The 17514-nt window shown below is 41.4% G+C and overlaps 1 protein-coding gene across 3 annotated transcripts; it reads left to right on the top strand.

The window, feature by feature from the left end:
• The first annotated feature begins 6427 nt into the window (after positions 1-6427).
• ccdc9 (coiled-coil domain containing 9) lies at positions 6428-17207 on the top strand. Of its 3 annotated transcripts, none has more exons than XM_062552631.1 (15): positions 6428-6511; positions 7328-7404; positions 10099-10203; positions 10930-11076; positions 11344-11772; positions 12301-12384; positions 12478-12642; positions 13482-13663; positions 13833-13891; positions 14055-14172; positions 14491-14596; positions 14694-15102; positions 15465-15608; positions 15717-15812; positions 16146-17207. In XM_062552631.1, exons 2-15 carry the CDS (start codon positions 7402-7404, stop codon positions 16148-16150), a joined length of 2052 nt encoding a protein of 683 aa, XP_062408615.1. In that variant the 5' UTR covers positions 6428-6511; positions 7328-7401; the 3' UTR covers positions 16151-17207. The 3 variants fall into 3 exon arrangements, with proteins under 3 accessions (XP_062408615.1, XP_062408616.1, XP_062408614.1); XM_062552632.1 differs by having other exon boundaries at positions 6443-6592; positions 14694-14922; XM_062552630.1 differs by having other exon boundaries at positions 6443-6592.
• The last annotated feature ends 307 nt before the right edge of the window (positions 17208-17514 follow it).

The following is a 17514-nucleotide window of genomic DNA, read 5'->3' as shown; positions in this document are numbered from 1 at the left end:
GTACAGTCATTTGAACTATGCTTTGATCACGCCTCTTGTGCAGTAGAAATAAAGCTCCCCAGACAAATGTTCAATCTTCAAATATTGAGCTTAGTATGGTGATAGCCAGACTAACTCACTATCACTGATTCACAGGATTACAATATTTTTTACATCATAGTAAAAGGTGAAGGTAGAGGTTGTGATATGGTTCCATTTGTGTTGGGTTCCTGTTCCTCCTGACGGCACTTATATTTTATACTGACTGGTGGACAATACATGATCCTTTACCTAATGTTACTGACAGGGTAAAACATCATATTCGACAAGTAGCTGAACAGCTAAACCTTTAGACCTTCAGGGTTTCACATTTGGAACAGGTTGAGCTCAGGGATAGCTCAGTTGAAGCAGCAGACGCATTTAAAACTCATAGCCTGTATGAACTAAATTTATGAAATGTCTAAGTATACTGTCAAAATCATTAAAAATATATGGTATGTGCTCTGCTTTTCTGCTCCCCAAAGATTTAGCTCTCCTTACAGTGATTTACCATGATAAATTCACCCAGATGTGTATAAAAACATTGTACTAATTTGTTCCTTTGTACAAAAAGGTACCACTTGCTTTGTTGGTTTAAAGACGACATTTGGTTGTGGTGTTTGGACTGCTACAACTATAAATACCAGTGTTACACTGATAAAACATGTCATAAAACTGTATTAAAGAAGTTTAATGTGCCTATTATGTGCACAACAATGCTTAAAATAGCTTAACATGATTGTTTCAAAATATGGATAGCCTACAGTTGATTGACGATAGCTTTCATGGACATCACCATAAGAACATAAGTTCTTGAGAATTTGGTATGGCAAGACTGAGATGCATGCAGAGGGTGGAGAGGAAACAGTAGGCTAAGGTAACACAACACTGACTGTTGTTTTCTATATGGCTAGGTTATTTTGACCTGTGTTTGTTTTGTTCAATAATAAATTGGGCTAGCATGGTAAGAGCCAAGGCATGACGTTAACGTAGACTTGACGGTAAACACTGACTGACCTGGTTCTGTGTATTTAGAAACCACAACTGTGTGTAAGAGACTACTAATGCCTATCTCAGATCAGCCTTACAGGCACACTGAAACCTAAGGGAGACGTTAGAAGACTGCATGAGAAAATGAATTGCTAATGGCAGATCAAAGAGGGATTCGGGTCACAGTGCTCTTTTAAATTGCCCCCATAAAACTGGAAAAGGAACTACACTACATTCAAAAGGCATGCACTGACTCCCTAGTTCAATTGGTCTTTCGTTACATGTCAGACTTTTATATAAAGATCTTTATCAATTAGCTGAATCAGTAGAGGTTATCAAAATACCACCATCTTAAAATTTTATGGAAAGTAAGCACTGTATACCCCCACTGCAATAAAATCTGTGTCTGTGTGAGATTATAATGGGACAGACGCCCGCGTTGAATGTTTATTAGGTTGAATAGCTCCCTCCGATGATGAGAACTGGTGCCTTCCATCACTAGGTTACAGTGACCTGAACATTTGCCCTGATTCAGTGCCAGCTCATCTTGCTTTGTGGAAAATTCAAAAGGCAATAAAGCCTCTGAGCTGTCTGGATGGAGGACAGGAGCACAAGTCATGTCAAGATTTCTGGCACGAACACATGCTGTTTACATGACAGGCCTACAATAAAACAGGCCATGATGCAGATGCTGCGGTGTCTGAGGATATGCCACTGTGACTGTATGCTGGCACCTGTAGTGGGTGCTGTGAGAAAGCCAACTGAATCATCCGATGTAATATGCGAATATATGCTCTTCCTGTTCCCTGTGTCTCATGTTTCTGTTTGAGAAGACCAATTGGAGGACACTGAGCTTATGGCTATTCCCCGCCTTCCCCGCCTAACAGTACGTAGCCGTAGCTGTGATATAATCTGGTACAATCTCATTGCCTACATTATTCTCTTTTTGGGGGAATTGTAGGATATTGACTAGGACAGTTTATAGATGTGGGGTGTCACGATAGATTTGATGGAGTTTCGGTGTGCATATTAGTGTGTATACACATTACACATCTCTGGAGATGGCTGTGTATGGGATGAGGTATGAGTGGGAATAATATTGTGTAACTCAAAGTAGACAAGGTGATACAAACTTCAAAGTGGAGAGGTGCTTTGGTGAAGGTTGGCACTAATCGTTAAGCACAGCCTTCTTAGTGATGGCCATGCACTAGCCAAATGTTCATATCTTTTCTCTGGACGTGTAGCCTTGTAATGACGTAATAAAGTGTTGCTGAAGTTGCAATGTGTGCAATAACCATATAAACCCAGGTTACAGACACATACTGTAAACAACAGTATACTGCTACTACTACTAATAACACCAATGATAACAATAATAATAATAATTACCTCTTCTCCCTGCAGACCTTAGCTCTTAACATAAAACACACAGGGTGCTCAATCAAGAGAGAGTTCAACTAGGAGTTGGTGAATATTCAACATGATATCATAACCACAAACAGGCTGTGTATGTTTGACCATATTCTGGTCTCCAAAGAACAACGTGGTGCATTTTCAAGAAACATGACTCCCTGTATGGTTGTGAGCAGCAATCACAACACATCTCTGACACGCACAGTCACCAGGAGACAGACTTCCTTCTTGGAGGTAAGCCAAGCTCCCCCAGGACAATTTTTAAACAAACATCGTGTGCTCCACTCTCAGGGCAAGAGGGTCAGTGACTAAGGTGAAGGACGGGAAGAGCAGGAGAAGGTAGGCAGGCAGACGTGCTATAGGGGCTTTAGCCTGAAGAGGTGAACGAGACAGCATGGCGAGGGTAGGGTGCTGAAGCGTGTGCCATGAGAACCCATTTTATCCTGTTATCCTTCATGACAGTAAGATAATGTATCTGTCCCTGGAGAGGGAGCAAAAGCCAAGCGCCGCTGGGTCACAGTAACCTCTCGGCACTGGCTTCGTAATTAAAGCGTGCTCTCCCACCAATGGGAAGGGGGGAGCCATAAATCTCCGCTCAAGCTTGAGCTCGCAGCCTGCCCTGAGAATAGAAACCGCATGTCAAATAATCTGAAGCAGCAAGATGAAACCCAGCTCGGAAAAACAATCTAGCTCCCTCTGCACTTGATACATAAATTATTTAATTTATCAAAGAGGGGCAAAAGAGATTATATTTGGAATTTTAAGTGTTATCCAGTTGTAAACACTGAACCGAAAGGTTCAAAATAACAGTTTACAACCACAGGATGACGAGTGAATCATGTAGATTATGTCATTGCAGCTATGTTTTGTAGCAGTAGAAACTGATAATCTACAAGGGCAAATCAACATGAAGGTGTATTTTAATAGTGCCCTTTTCTTGTCACAATTGGTCTTTAAAGGTCAGTATGATTATAAAACAGTCTTCTCATACTGTAATACATTGTACAATGTCAGATCCTTGCAAGGCTATAGTGCACATAAACAATAAGACATCTGAATGTCTTTCATCCAACGATAGGCCTACATTGTAGCATTATATGATATTTCCTTTCCATCAAAGCCAAGGAAATGTCCCCAGATAAAGGTTAGGCTACTGCTACAACAGCTACATGCAGTGTGAGGTCTCTGATGACCTGCTTTCCATTTGCAATGTTTCTGTGCTTCAGACCTCCTGTCAGCACTAACTATGCAGTCTGACGACGACAACGTGGAAAAACATTAACTGCTCTTCCTCATTGTTATGCAATGCAGCACCACACTAAAGATAGCATGATTGTTACAGTCATATTTATGTCACTCATTTATACAATAAACTATCAGAAATGATCCACCAACTGAGTGAACTGCTGTAGGTGTGGTCTGAGTAAGTGGCAAATCTGATAGTCTGTTAGCAGTTCATGTGTGTTTTTTTTGTTTTTGTCTTCTTAGGTGTTGATGATAACCCACCCTGTGACCCTCGTAACATTTATCAATAATGTGAACTACTGATGATCAACTACTCAGATGATTATTCATGGAAGGTTCATTTTTAGTTTCTTCAATTCCTCCTAGGTTTCTTGACCTGCTATACAGTTTCTGCAAACTTCTCAACTGTGGAGACAGGAAACTCCTTACTTGGCCCTGCTGTTGTTTTCAGTGCTGTGGGATGTGATGTGGGTTCAGTGCAGTAGGATGTGATGCGGGTGCAGCGCAGTGGGGTGTACTGTGGGGTCCAAGCAGAAGGCTGCTGGAACAGATTGGCACTGAGAGCTTCTTGTGTTCATTTTGATTCTCTGCATGCAATATATCGAGGGGTGCGAACCAGGGGGGGCTTAAGGGAATATAAATTGACATATATTCATCAAGGAATATAAATTGACATATATTCATCAAATGAAAGCTCTTCATCAGCTCTTTTTTACTGTCGAAAGGAATTCTTTGAGTAAAACACTAACTTATCACTGAACACAATTAACCAATTTGTCACTTATACCCCTCTTGATATACTCTTCAAGTAATGTGTCATCTGATTTGCTCTTCGAGTATGTGTCATATTGATTGTTTTACTATTCGAAAGGAGGGGATGCACAATGTGGATTTTTTTCAATTATATGTTTTCCAATGCTGTGCATGACTGCTAAAGTTGACTGTCAAAATCATTTATACACAAATTCTGTGGTGACGATTAGTTGAATTTGATACAAACACAAATATGCATATGTGGAGGTGTTATTAGTCTGTGATGTCAGTAAAAGAGAATTCAGACTGTGAGGCAGCCAACACCATGGCTTCTAAGCTCCTTGCAGTCAAAGGACACATCATGTGAGGTTTGAAATGTGAAAGTTGTACTAACAGCTCGGGGAGACATCTGGTGGAGAAAACAGCACACACTCCCACACACACACACACACACACACACACACACACACACACACACACACACACACACACACACAGTATGACTCACAATTGTGAATGCATGGCTAACACTCAAGTGTCTTTCAAGAATCCATTCACAGCTTTATACTGTGACAAGTCAAAGAGTACAGTTTTGGAGCACACTGACCTGAGGTAATTCTTCAGACCACAGATGATGGTTCTATTGTCCCATATACCCAGGTGCTTGTCTTTGCCAGCAGATGTCATGTCAAAGAAAAGGAAAAGAATATGCAATTCTTTAAGGAAATATGGTTGAGAGTTGTATATTTCACCATAATAGGGTCTAATATAATAACAGCCATCTGTTAAAGCACATTAAGTCTACCAAAATATTATCTAACTAAAATATATCACTTAAAGGGCATCTGGGGTATTCTGGGGTGTTCAGAAACATAATAGACTTTATATTTAATAACTTGAATAAGTTCATTTAGCCAACTGTTTTACTTATATGTGACGTTTTTTATGTCATGCCTTGACAGTTTCGACTGCTGATTCTGCAGTTGTTTTCAGAAGAGTCACATGATATTACTGACATCTGCTGTGTTTGTGTAATATGTTCAGGTTGTGTCATTTCACCTGTGTGATGGAATGATGGGTGTCCCCTGGCTCCAGGTCCGAGGGAGTGTGTCTCCCTGCTATCCAACAGTCCGTCCAACGGCAGGGTGTGGGTCCCCCTGGTGTCTAGTCCTCCAGACAGCAGGGACCGACTCTGTAAAACTGCGTCTCCGCTGTGGGAAAGTTGGTATGCTCCTCCATCCCGGTTTACAGTTCTGGGGCATGCTTTCCTCTTTCCAGTTCATGATGAAGTTTCATTCAGGTCTTGTAAATAGTTTACTCATCACCCTTTGGATGCGCTCTGTGAACCCCCTGGAGTTTGGTTAGGTGACCATGCCCTTCCTCTCCCTCTTCTCCTGTCTTCTTATTTTCTTCTTCTTTGTTGTTATTTGTGACCCCCCTGCCCCCCCCCCCTTTTGCCTGGGTATCAACTGTCTGTGAGTGCATTTTTGTTTATATTTAAGAATGTAAAACATAAAAAAATAGATGTCAGGGGGTATAGCCTTCTCCTCTGGACTACAATCAAAAACCTTTCAGTATTGAAACCATGAAAATGGGATAACACAACACCTGAATAAAAGTGAAGATATGATTGATCTAAATATATCAATGAGAAAGCTGAAAAGACAGATTGTAGCCACACAGCGATCGCATGGAAATCACTTTAAAACTCAACAATAAAACATATTCAACAATGTGATTGTTGAATAAGGCTAAACAGAAACACTCAAGGACAATAAAAGAGGTCTATATTCATAGAAATGTCATATGCTGTGTAGCCACCCCTAAACTAAAGTCTAAGTTATTTGCCATGTTATCAATATGCACTATACAGAGAAGAGCTCTTCATCAACTAGAAGCCAACAGATGGCTGAGGTAGACTCAGACTCAGATTAGTCACTTGTGTAGAGCAACCCTTACACAGTGGGTGGCAGTATTCATCTGAAAGGACGAGGTGCCACTAACATGCCCCAAACGAGAAGAAGATGTTTACCCGGAAGTGAAACAAGCTATCGTTGCTTTACTGATAGACCCGTGGAACGCAGCTGTACGCGTAAGTTCGGTAGAAAACAAATTGATACTTTGTAACGCTCCGAACAGTTTGTAGCGCAGCGGATGATACTTCTAGACACAGGTAAACAAATGTTGCAAGATGCGAATATTCTAGCCTGCTCAGTCTGATATTTTACGTTCAGCCTTACTTGTAACGATAGTATTAAACCTTAATAGCCAGTGCCCATAAGGCTACTGTACTGAGATGCCATGAACAATACGCTTGAAATGTTACAGCTAACGTGTCTTAAGTATTTGGTTGTGTTTGTTGGTCAAGTGAATGTGAAGGACCTGTTTTTGTTGTTAACATTGTCCCGCTTTCAAGGTAATCTGATTGGCTTGTAGGAGAGAGCCAATTTGAGAGGAGGATTAGCTACGCACGCTGGCTGTAGATTTAGCCTGATACATAAGCACATCTGTGGACTGTCAACGGTACACAGAAGCTTGCAAAATGTTTACACTTTGTGTTTCCTTACCCCGAGATATGTCCTTGTGGATGTAATGAAGCGAGCCTGTCAGATACGTGTTTGAGTTTTCGATAGACACACTTCAGAAATTGAGAATGTGTATATGAGCAACATGCTAACAGACGACAGTCTAGGAGATAGTTTCAGGGAATGATCACATAAACACTGGTTCTTTACACCTCTGAGCTGCTTAAACAGGGGCACGTTGTAAACGCTGTTGTGCAATTTGTTAGTTTATTGACTTGTGGTGGGTTTAGCCTACGCAAACCTGAAATTACCGTATGGTTTGGTATAGTCATTGCAGATCGACTGGGTAAAGTTTTGATACTGTCTGTGTTATTCTGAACTAGTGACCACGAACTATCCCAGAGATTCCTGAGCAACAGCAGAAGTAAAATCGGCACGTCAACAAGGGCTGTTAGCCATGGTAAGTTCCTAAATAGGTTACCTGTAGGTAGGAAACTGAGGCCTACCTTAACACGTCACTGTCTTGGTAACTAGGCTACCATAGGTGTCTGATATAGAGTACCATAGGTTCTCAGGTGTCTGATAGAGTAGTTCTAGTGATTTGGGAAGGGCCTTGATCGGTTCCTCAGGTTACAACCAGCACCAACACTGCTACTTCGAAATCCTATTGTCTGTTGTCCTGAACAGTTGCATTAGTGAAGATATCACATCATATTATTATTCTCCACATCCACATTTCCCTATATTGTTGTCCACACAAACATATTGGGTCATTCCGTGTCAAATCACCCAATTTCAGCTACATTTGGAAAGTGACCCTCTCCAAAAAAATCTGAAATAAATCACAGGTGTTTGTAGACTAGACCTATGCACAAATCTTAAATAGTATGTCTGGATCACTAATGGTTTAAAAACTGCAGCCCTTTGAAGCTTCAAGTCATTTTAAGCATTGTGGTGAACAATCCTTTTTGGTCAACTTGCAACGTTATTGGTTCTTTTGGTATTTCACACACATCAGTGAAACTATGTGAATGGAAGCAAATTTTCCTGTTGAATTAAGAAATCTAATCAGATGAGACGTGTCTTGTGTAATTTCCCCTCTGCAAAGCTCTGAAAATGGCTATAAATTCATTATGTGAAAAGACATCATCACTTTTGAAGGCTTCTCATTCGAAAGGTATGTGCCACAAATTTCATCAGGTTTTTTTCCCACTCATATATGGACTATAAGGTCATGTCCATGCATCAACTTTGGTTGTAATCGTTGTCATATTGTCAGAGCATTTTGTTTTAATTGGGCTTGATTTTCAAAAAGCCCATTTTCGTCCTATCATTTCACCATGTGGACAGTTAACAGGATTTTTTTTAAATTTTACCATATCACATTCTGTATGTGAGGATCATCTGTCCAAAATGTGGGCTTGTTGCTGAGTTCCTTTATTGGAGATATGATTTTTGGAAAATATTCTCTATAAATCCACTGAACTTGCATTGGATCTGCAGTACCAATTTGCACCACATGGGATGCTCTTTTAATACAATGGAAGTCAATGGAAGAGTAAGAGATTCACTTGTTTGCTGCACATATCCAATCTAAACACACATTTTATGGTTCATAGTTAAATTTCTCCAAGTAATTATTGCAACATGAACAACATACTACTCATAAATAAATCTTATTTAGAGAAAATAAGCGGATCAAGCAAATTATACACATATAAGACTGACTGGTCATCATACATACAAGATACTTGATGAGTTATCTCCTTTTCATGAATGCGTCTTGGATCCAGGCAATAGCGTTTTGAGCCCTCATACCTTTTGATTAAAACTTTTATGTGATGGAAACTTGCATGGTCATCTTCATCAAGTGAAATACCTGCTCTAAACTGCATCTGACGCTTTTTCTGCATCTGATAATGCACTGAATTCTTGAAACCCCTTTTTTCTTCAATATGTTCATGACTTTCATTTTCCAACTTCTATGGTGGTGTAGAAAACTGTTACAAAGATGGCAAGCTAAATCCTCTTGCTGCATGTATGAACAGTCAGTCTTATGTGTGTATATTTAGCTTGATCAGTTTATTTAGCTAAATAAGATTTATTTATGAGTAGTATGTTGTTCATGTTGCAATCATTACTTGGAGCAATTCAACTATGAACCATAAAATGTGTGTTTAGATTGGATATGTGCAGCAAACAAGTGAATCTCTTACTCTTCCATTGACTTCCATTGTATTAAAAGAGCATCCCATGTGGTGCAAAGTAGTACTGCAGATCCAATGCAAGTTCAGTGGATTTATAGAGAATATTTTCCAAAAATCATATCTCCAATAAAGAAACTCAGCAACAAGCCCACATTTTGGACAGATGATCCTCACATACAAAATGTGATATGGTAAAATTAAAAAAAATCCTGTTAACTGTCCACATGGTGAAATGATAGGACGAAAATGGGCTTTTTGAAAATCAAGCCCAATTAAAACAAAATGCTCTGACAATATGACAACGATTACAACCAAAGTTGATGCATGGACATGACCTTATAGTCCATATATGAGTGGGAAAAAAACCTGATGAAATTTGTGGCACATACCTTTCGAATGAGAAGCCTTCAAAAGTGATGATGTCTTTTCACATAATGAATTTATAGCCATTTTCAGAGCTTTGCAGAGGGGAAATTACACAAGACACGTCTCATCTGATTAGATTTCTTAATTCAACAGGAAAATGTGCTTCCATTCACATAGTTTCACTGATGTGTGTGAAATACCAAAAGAACCAATAACGTTGCAAGTTGACCAAAATGGACTGTTCACCACAATGCTTAAAATGACTTGAAGCTTCAAAGGGCTGTAGATTTTAAACCATTAGTGATCCAGGTATACTATTTCAGATTTGTGCATAGGTCTAGTCTACAAACACCTGTGATTTATTTCAGATTTTTTCGGAGAGGGTCACTTTCCGGCACTGGGTGATTTGACACGGAATGACCCTATTTTGTTTTAACTAGTTGAACAATACTACTGAACAACAATCTTTCAGCCGCATACTGAAAACCAGTGACTTAGAACAGTTAATACATTGTTATGTTTTATGTTATGTTTGTATTTGAACTGTATTTGTGAAATTCACTGGCACTTGTTGGTTCTAGTCTGCTGCCGTTGAAATTAAGACCAAGGAGGAAAAGGATGCTGAGCTTGACAGACGGATCGAAGCACTTCGCAAAAAGAACCAGGCTCTAGTCAGGAGGTATCAGGTGAGTTTGATTAAAACTGCAGTCAAGAGTATTGTTTTTTTTTTTTTTTAGATTATTTTTTGGGGCTTTTTATGCCTTTAATAATTGGACAGGACAGTAGAGAGTATGACAGGAAATGAGCAGGAGAGAGAGCAGGGGTGGGATCCGGAAAGGACCACGGGGCGGGAACGAACCCGGGTCGCCGGCGTGCGGTGCAGGTGCCCCAGCCAGTCGCGCCACGGCTGGGGCCAAGAGTATTGTTTTAAAACCTAGTGAACTAAATTACATTACATTTGGCTGACGCTTTAATAAAAGACTTGTATTAAACCTTAACAGCACAACAAGAACAGTATACAATGATGAAACTGGTGTGCAGTATAATTTAACAATGTTGTGCTGTAAAGTATTTTTACATTTTCACTGGATTGTCAGTTAATCTGATCATTTTGGAAAAAAAAAAATTGAAACTAATGATTTTGTAGTCAACGTTTCACTTAATTGAAACGTTTACAAACAACATACGTCTGGAAGTGGTGTACCCTTTAAACAATTTCTCAGTGGTTATTTGGTTGCGTTACACCTGATATCCATCCTAGCTCCTCAACTTGTTATCTGTAGTTAGTTGTCAACCTATAGATTTTTGTTGGTTTATGTTGTAAAAATGAAAATACGACTGCTGATGAATTTGGTTTTCAAAATGTGGAAGGTTAAGAAAAATATATGGGCCTTTTTGTATTTTCTAAATAGGAAATAGAGGAAGACAAGAAAAAGGCAGAGGATGAAGGTGTCGCTATCACAGTTCCCCGAAGGACCCGTGGCCATGAGCAAGATGACTGGCCAAAGCCTGAGAAGGAAGGTTTCACTGTGACAGTAGACCTCTCCAAACCCGGAGCGGTAAGACTCCCCCTCCTACAGCATACGCATTAATGATCAAACACAGTAGGCTACTTGGCTTTTGTGCAGTGGTGCAACATGGATGTACAGTGGCACCAGAAAACATCTTTGTGGATGGTGATCGTCAAGCCCATAATTATCATCTATTAACTTCTTCAAACTAGTATGCAACTATGGACATTACTTTGACTCCCAAAAGTCAGGCTGTGACATGGATGTTGTTTCTAGTTTTTGCATGTGTACTAATGCTTTCTTGTGGCCCTGCAGGAAAACCGTGTGGTAAATGACCGGAAAGCAGCAGCACCGCACGCCTCAGAGAGGGGCGATGCTCCCCGGTCAGGTGGTGACGCTCCCCGGTCAGGTGGTGATGCTCACCGGTCAGGTGGTGATGCTCACCGGTCGGGTGGTGATGCTCCCCGGTCAGGTGGTGATGGCCCGTCTCACAGGCCTGGGATGGTGTGGTCAAGGGGCGGGCAGAGAGGTGGAGGTCCTCGGCCAGAGAGGAGGGACCCCCGGCCGGACAGACAAGACTACCGGCCAGAGAGACACGACCCCCACTCTGACCGACCACCGAGAGACGATGAGGGGGGAGAGAGGCCGGCCCGAGGGGGTCGCGCTCCACGCGGTGGGAAGAGAGGGCGAGGTGGCCCAGGCCCAGGCCCAGGCCCAGGCACAGGCACAGACAGAAAATCTAAGGTAAAGGGCCGTTCACACTAAGAACGATAACGATAACGATAACTATAACCATAACGATAAAAGCGTCCACACTGGCCAACGATAAGAAAAGTCTCTCCACATGTTAATGAATGTGATGGCTAGAATATTATGGGTTCTGATTGGCTGTTAGCTTTTTATCGTTCTCAAAATTGCTCTGAAAGTGATCAGCAACGATATCGTTCTTCATGTCGTTATCGTTATAGTTTATGTGTGAACGTTGTCATTCATATTAACGAGAGCGATATTTATTTATAGTTATTGTTATCGTTATCGTTCTTGGTGTGAACGGGCCTTTAATCTTTTCTCATTTACAGCCCTCCTACTCGGAGAGCACAAGATGATACTTAATACTTAACCATTTAAATCATTGTTTTTGCAATATCATTCAGGGATATAGGGTAAAAGGGCAAAGCATTTTAAAGGGCATAAGTACCAACTTGACAAATGTATCTTCACCTCTTCTCTAGTTATTTTCTTGATTATTGATGGGTTCTTGCTCTCTGTCAGGAGTGGGAGGAGAAAAGGAGACAGAACATTGCTATGATGAATGAGGAGATGGAGAAAATCGCTGAATATGAAAGAGGTCAAAAGGTATATATGTGGTTTAAAAGCCCTGTTCCTTTTTTCATATCATAGTTTTGCTTTGTCTTTTAAAAGTCAAGTTTCTTTTTTTTTTTTTTTCAGGCCGATAGTGATAAACCCATCAGAAACTTTCTAGATGACCCACGTCGTTCTGGCCCGGTCCCAGACATGGATCGCAAAGAGGGCAGCCGCCGGCACGTCCGCAACTGGGGTGGGCTGGACTTTGAGAGTGTGAAGACAGGAGCAGAGATGGAGAAGGAGTGGATGGTAAATTAAGCTCCCTTGTCACCCAAAGAGAGGAAATACTCTTTTCTGATTGATTGGCTGTATGGTGGCTATTAATTCTGAATAACGGGACACTTATGACGCACTGTAGATCTGATGTATGCTCATTGAATGGAAAACGGCGGTTGGGTCTGGAAGCAGGCTACGCAATGGAATCAACTGCAAACAAGCTAAATGCCCACCCTTATCACGGTCAGGGCCAAAAAGCAGTACAACAAACTGAACAAGTCGGCTTATTTTTAAACTGAACCGCTTGTTGCAAGGACTACTGCCTTTAGTGGCAACTGGGTGATAAGTGAGATAATGGTCTTTGAGTTGTCCTCTTGTTATATGTAATTAAAGGACCTGGTGGAGGAAACTCCCCACCGCTTGCACATCGTAACGTTATAGATGATGCAGAATGGATGATTGTAGTGTTTCATCTTGTTCTCTGATGTTAACATAGATTAGATGTGTGCAACTTTGATCCGTGAAATACATGCTCAGATGACTTCACAAGCCCATTTACAGCCCTATAATTAAGCCAGGGAATGAAATCCTCCGTTTTAGCAAATATTTAGCACCCCCTTGTGGTTATTTGGCACCCAAGTGAAAAGTTAAGTGAGCTTTATGCTAATTGCCTGCCTTGCAGCAATAGACGTCTCAAAATAGTTTCCAGCATCTTCTTTGGCCATGAAAAAAACATTATTTTCCATTCTGTCATCTATAAGGGGCACTGGTGCTATCAAGTTAGAAAAACAACCCTCATGAGCCTCACATGTTGATGTTTTGGCAGGAAATTGTAGACTGAAAGCTGACTTTCTTTGCTTTTCCATTATCAGAGTCACCGGTCAGGAGGCAAAGGCTCAGTGGACATGACCCTGTCCATGACGGGCCGAGAGCGTGCCGAGTATCTGCGCTGGAAAAAGGAACGGGAGCAGATTGACGAGGAGCGGCTGGCACGCCATCGTAATGCCACGGGCCAGTGGAGACGAGAGTGGGACGCTGAGAAGACAGACACTATGTGAGTGCAGAATTGAACATCGCCCATTCCTTTAACTCATTTCTTATGAAGAGAATTATATTCACATGAATTACTTTGGGTAGCACTATGCATAACAAATGCGCAATATGAATAAAACTTACTTTCTTATGCTTGTCTCTTACTGTGTTATTGTCCCTCATTCTCAAAGGTTTAAGGAGGCCCCTGAAGGAGCTGGTGACCCCACGCCCAGACAAGGTGGCAGAAGAGGCAAGTTATTAATGGCACACACGAAACACAAAATGAAAATGATATTGGACATTCAATTCTCCACAAATAACATTCAATACAAGTGATGAAATATTCTGCGTTACCTTTTGCGTGAAGACCGTATCGTATTGTATAGTGTCTTACTTTGTCACTGCGCTTTCAGATGAGAACAAAAGACCCCCCAGGGCGCCGAAGTTTGGGGATTTCTTGGGAAGTGGCCCTCGAGATGGGGACCGCAAGGGTAGAGTACCCAAGAAGGGACGGGGCCAGGACAACTATAGGTTGGTGCACCTCATCATTATGTAATGACCCGTGTGTGTGTGTGTGTGTGTGTGTGTGTGTGTGTGTGTGTGTGTGTGTGTGTGTGTGTGTGTGTGTGTGTGTGTGTGTGTGTGTGTGTGTGTGTGTGTGTGTGTGTGTGTGTGTGTGTGTGTGTGTGTGTGTGTGTGTGTGTGTGTGTGTGTGTGTGTCAGGCTTTTTATTTACTTGAAAATTTCATGGTACAGGGTCACTATATAACCTACTACAGGATCATCCAGATTGTCCAGAGGTTAAATCATAAGCTAAATATTGTACTGATCACCTTGATATTTCCTCAGCATGCACGATAATCGCTGGAAATCAGAAAAAGAGGAGGAGAAAGGGCAGGAAGAGGAACAAGAAACCGGAAAAGAAAAAGAAAAACCTTCCAAAGAGACGACTGAGGTGACTCAACATTTTGGGTGTATTGTACGTTTTTGGGTTTGGGTTTTTGACGCGTTTACTGATTGGGAGTGTGGCTATCATGGGTTTCTATCCCCAGGTGAAGGCCGAGGAGGGAAAACCAGCGCCTGCGGTGACTCCAGAGTCCGGCCCCGCCGAGGAGGACGAGGACGAGTGGGAGGACGCCAGCGACGGAGACGACGAAGACGACTTGGAGGACGCCCCCGACACGCCGCCGCGGCCGCCCGCCACGTCGAGCCCGAAAGAGAGGCGCGCGCCGGCGGTCCGCATCCCTCCCCCGCAGGATGCCCAGGCGTCTCCAGAGGGGGGTAAGCCACTCAGCCCCTTCTCTCCTCTGGAGGGCCATCAGCCCGTCACTGACTGGGGGGAGGAGATGGAGATGCTGTCCCCCCGCACCAGCATGGAGGAAAGCCCACTCAGGCCTAGCAGCAGCTCAGAGACTAACACCAGTCAGGAGAACAAGGGACAGGACTCCACAGCACACACAGGTACATGCCGATCTGGGTTCTAGTCAAAACCGGTTCTTCAGACGCAAGCCCAAAATAATACCGTAAGTCCACTCTTTAGAGGGACATGCTGAGGTGAGTTTGTGACATCCTAGTTACTTATTCCAATCCCAGAAACACACAACAGTTTTATGGGAGGTGTATGAGAGAAAAAAGACAGCTACAGGCAGTAGTCATAAGCAGAAAAATGTCACAAGTACATTGCACTTAGCTGCTGCTTATGTGGTCAGCTACACAGGTTGGCAAAGTTGAGTGTGCCCTTTTGCCATTTTTAAGGGACCCTACGAGCTGCTTTTACACACTGTATATGATAACCTTATTTCAATTTGAATATACTTTAATAGAGGACTCTGCAGTTGCTGCAGAGGAGGTAGATGAGACCACTGAAGCACCTGCTGAAGAGGCCATCCAGCAGTCCGATTCCTCCTTGCCACCAAAGGAAGAAGAGACTGATGACGTAACTGCAGAGGCACCCAACGCATCAAAGGGTTAGAGGGCTTGTTCCTTCACCATATCTACATTGTTGGTTTACTGCAAATGCAATTGATATCTGTGCTTTATTCCAAATATATATTTTTTCTGTTTCATAAAAAAAGAAACAGACGCCGAGGAAGTGGAGGATGTTGTGTCCCCCACCACAGAGCCACAACCGAACGAAGCAGAAGAAAATGCCTCAGATCAGCCCGCCTCAGGTACATTCAGTATACATTACAGAACAGCGTACTGTACAGTCAGTTAATTTGTAAATGTTTTGAAACTTCTAGAAGGAAATAGGCTATACAGCTAACAGACTTGGAAATAGAATACTCAATTTGTGTAGTGTTATTTGATTTATTCCTCATTACCAAAGGGAAAAAAACCAGCTGACTAATGATTGACTATGTCTTTGTTGGGAACATTGTAGCATTGTTTCTCGTGAGTTCTGTGAGGATGTGTCAGGATAGTGAGACTATTGCCAGCTGTGATCGGCCTGATTTGAAAGATGTTTTAACCTGGCTTTTCTCTCCTACATTGTTTGGCGACAGGTTGACACGATACGCTGCAATCAGGTATACCATTGCAAAGGGACGCGGAGAACAAAACGGGTGGGTTCAGATGGAAGTCAATCATGTGACAACAGCTGTGGACTAATGAAGAGAGAGGTGAAATCAGTCATTGTCATAGACTACTGCTGACTTATCACCACCACAGACATGTTTGGCAATTCTCATTATGAATGAAATGGCAGGGCTGAATTTTGCAATCAATATAATTTGAAATCATGTGTTACTAAATGTAAATATTGCAGTCTCTGCTCAAAGATTATGGCTTTAGCAATGGCTACTATTCCTAAGCCTTGCATAACTTTTTAATGTGGTCTCTGCAACTCTGAATGGATTTGTGTACTACAGTATGTATTTGTGTTACATGAATTGTACATCCACTGAGCGTATTTGTAAATTGGATCATTGTTTATTGTAGGGTGACTGTCGGGACAACTGTGCCCGTTTAAGGCATAGATTGATGCTTTACCTGTAGGTATACTTTATACCGTGGCCATGTTTTGAATTGAAGCTTTTCTTTTTTCCCCCTAAGAGTAATACACACGGTAATCTTCCATTTATAGGGCTAAGGACATTGTTTACCTCAGTTGGAATAGGCTATTCAGTTTTTAAGTTTGAAAGATTTTGAAATGAGATTGTGCGGTATTTTTTTTATGTATGCGGTCTGCATTCCTTTCAGTGTGTGAGTGTGTGTATGTGTGAGAGAAAATGTTAGCTTTTAATTATTTGTTTTGGCATTTCAGTCTCTCTCTTTTTTATTGTAAGCAAAATACCTATGAATTTGATCAAACTGTGACACTCATACATTTTAAAATAATTAAAACAAAAACAGTCCTAATAATGATATTTTTTTTATTTTTAGTTTTTAGAATAGGAGCTTCAACTAGGCCTGACATTTTTGATTAGTTTTGCTTGAAGGTTGTACGCATGTTTGTACCATGCTGCCAGATGTATTTCACAATCAGGGGGAGAGCTTGAGATTACCAACATAAATTATGTCTGACCTATGTCTGTGTACCTCAAAAAACATGATCATGTTTGACAGTTGTATGTGTATTATTGAGTAGCATTAACAGAACTTTGACATGGGGGGAAAGTTCAAAACCACCATATTTTGGTACAAAACACATTTTCAGAAATCTTGAAAACACAAGAAAGTGTTTTAATTAGACAAAAGTTATCACTTATTCTTATTATATGTAGGCACATACTGTACATACATACATACATACATACATACATACATACATACATACATCACAAAGATCCAGGTGGTGGGATCAACTGAAATAGGTGAACTTCAAGATGACCATCAACAAGCCTCCCTTTCTCTGAAGCAGTTTTCCACATG

Source organism: Sardina pilchardus, chromosome 13, assembly GCF_963854185.1.
Source record: "Sardina pilchardus chromosome 13, fSarPil1.1, whole genome shotgun sequence".
Classification (NCBI taxonomy): domain Eukaryota; kingdom Metazoa; phylum Chordata; class Actinopteri; order Clupeiformes; family Clupeidae; genus Sardina; species Sardina pilchardus.
This window is presented reverse-complemented; position numbering and strand designations above follow the sequence as displayed.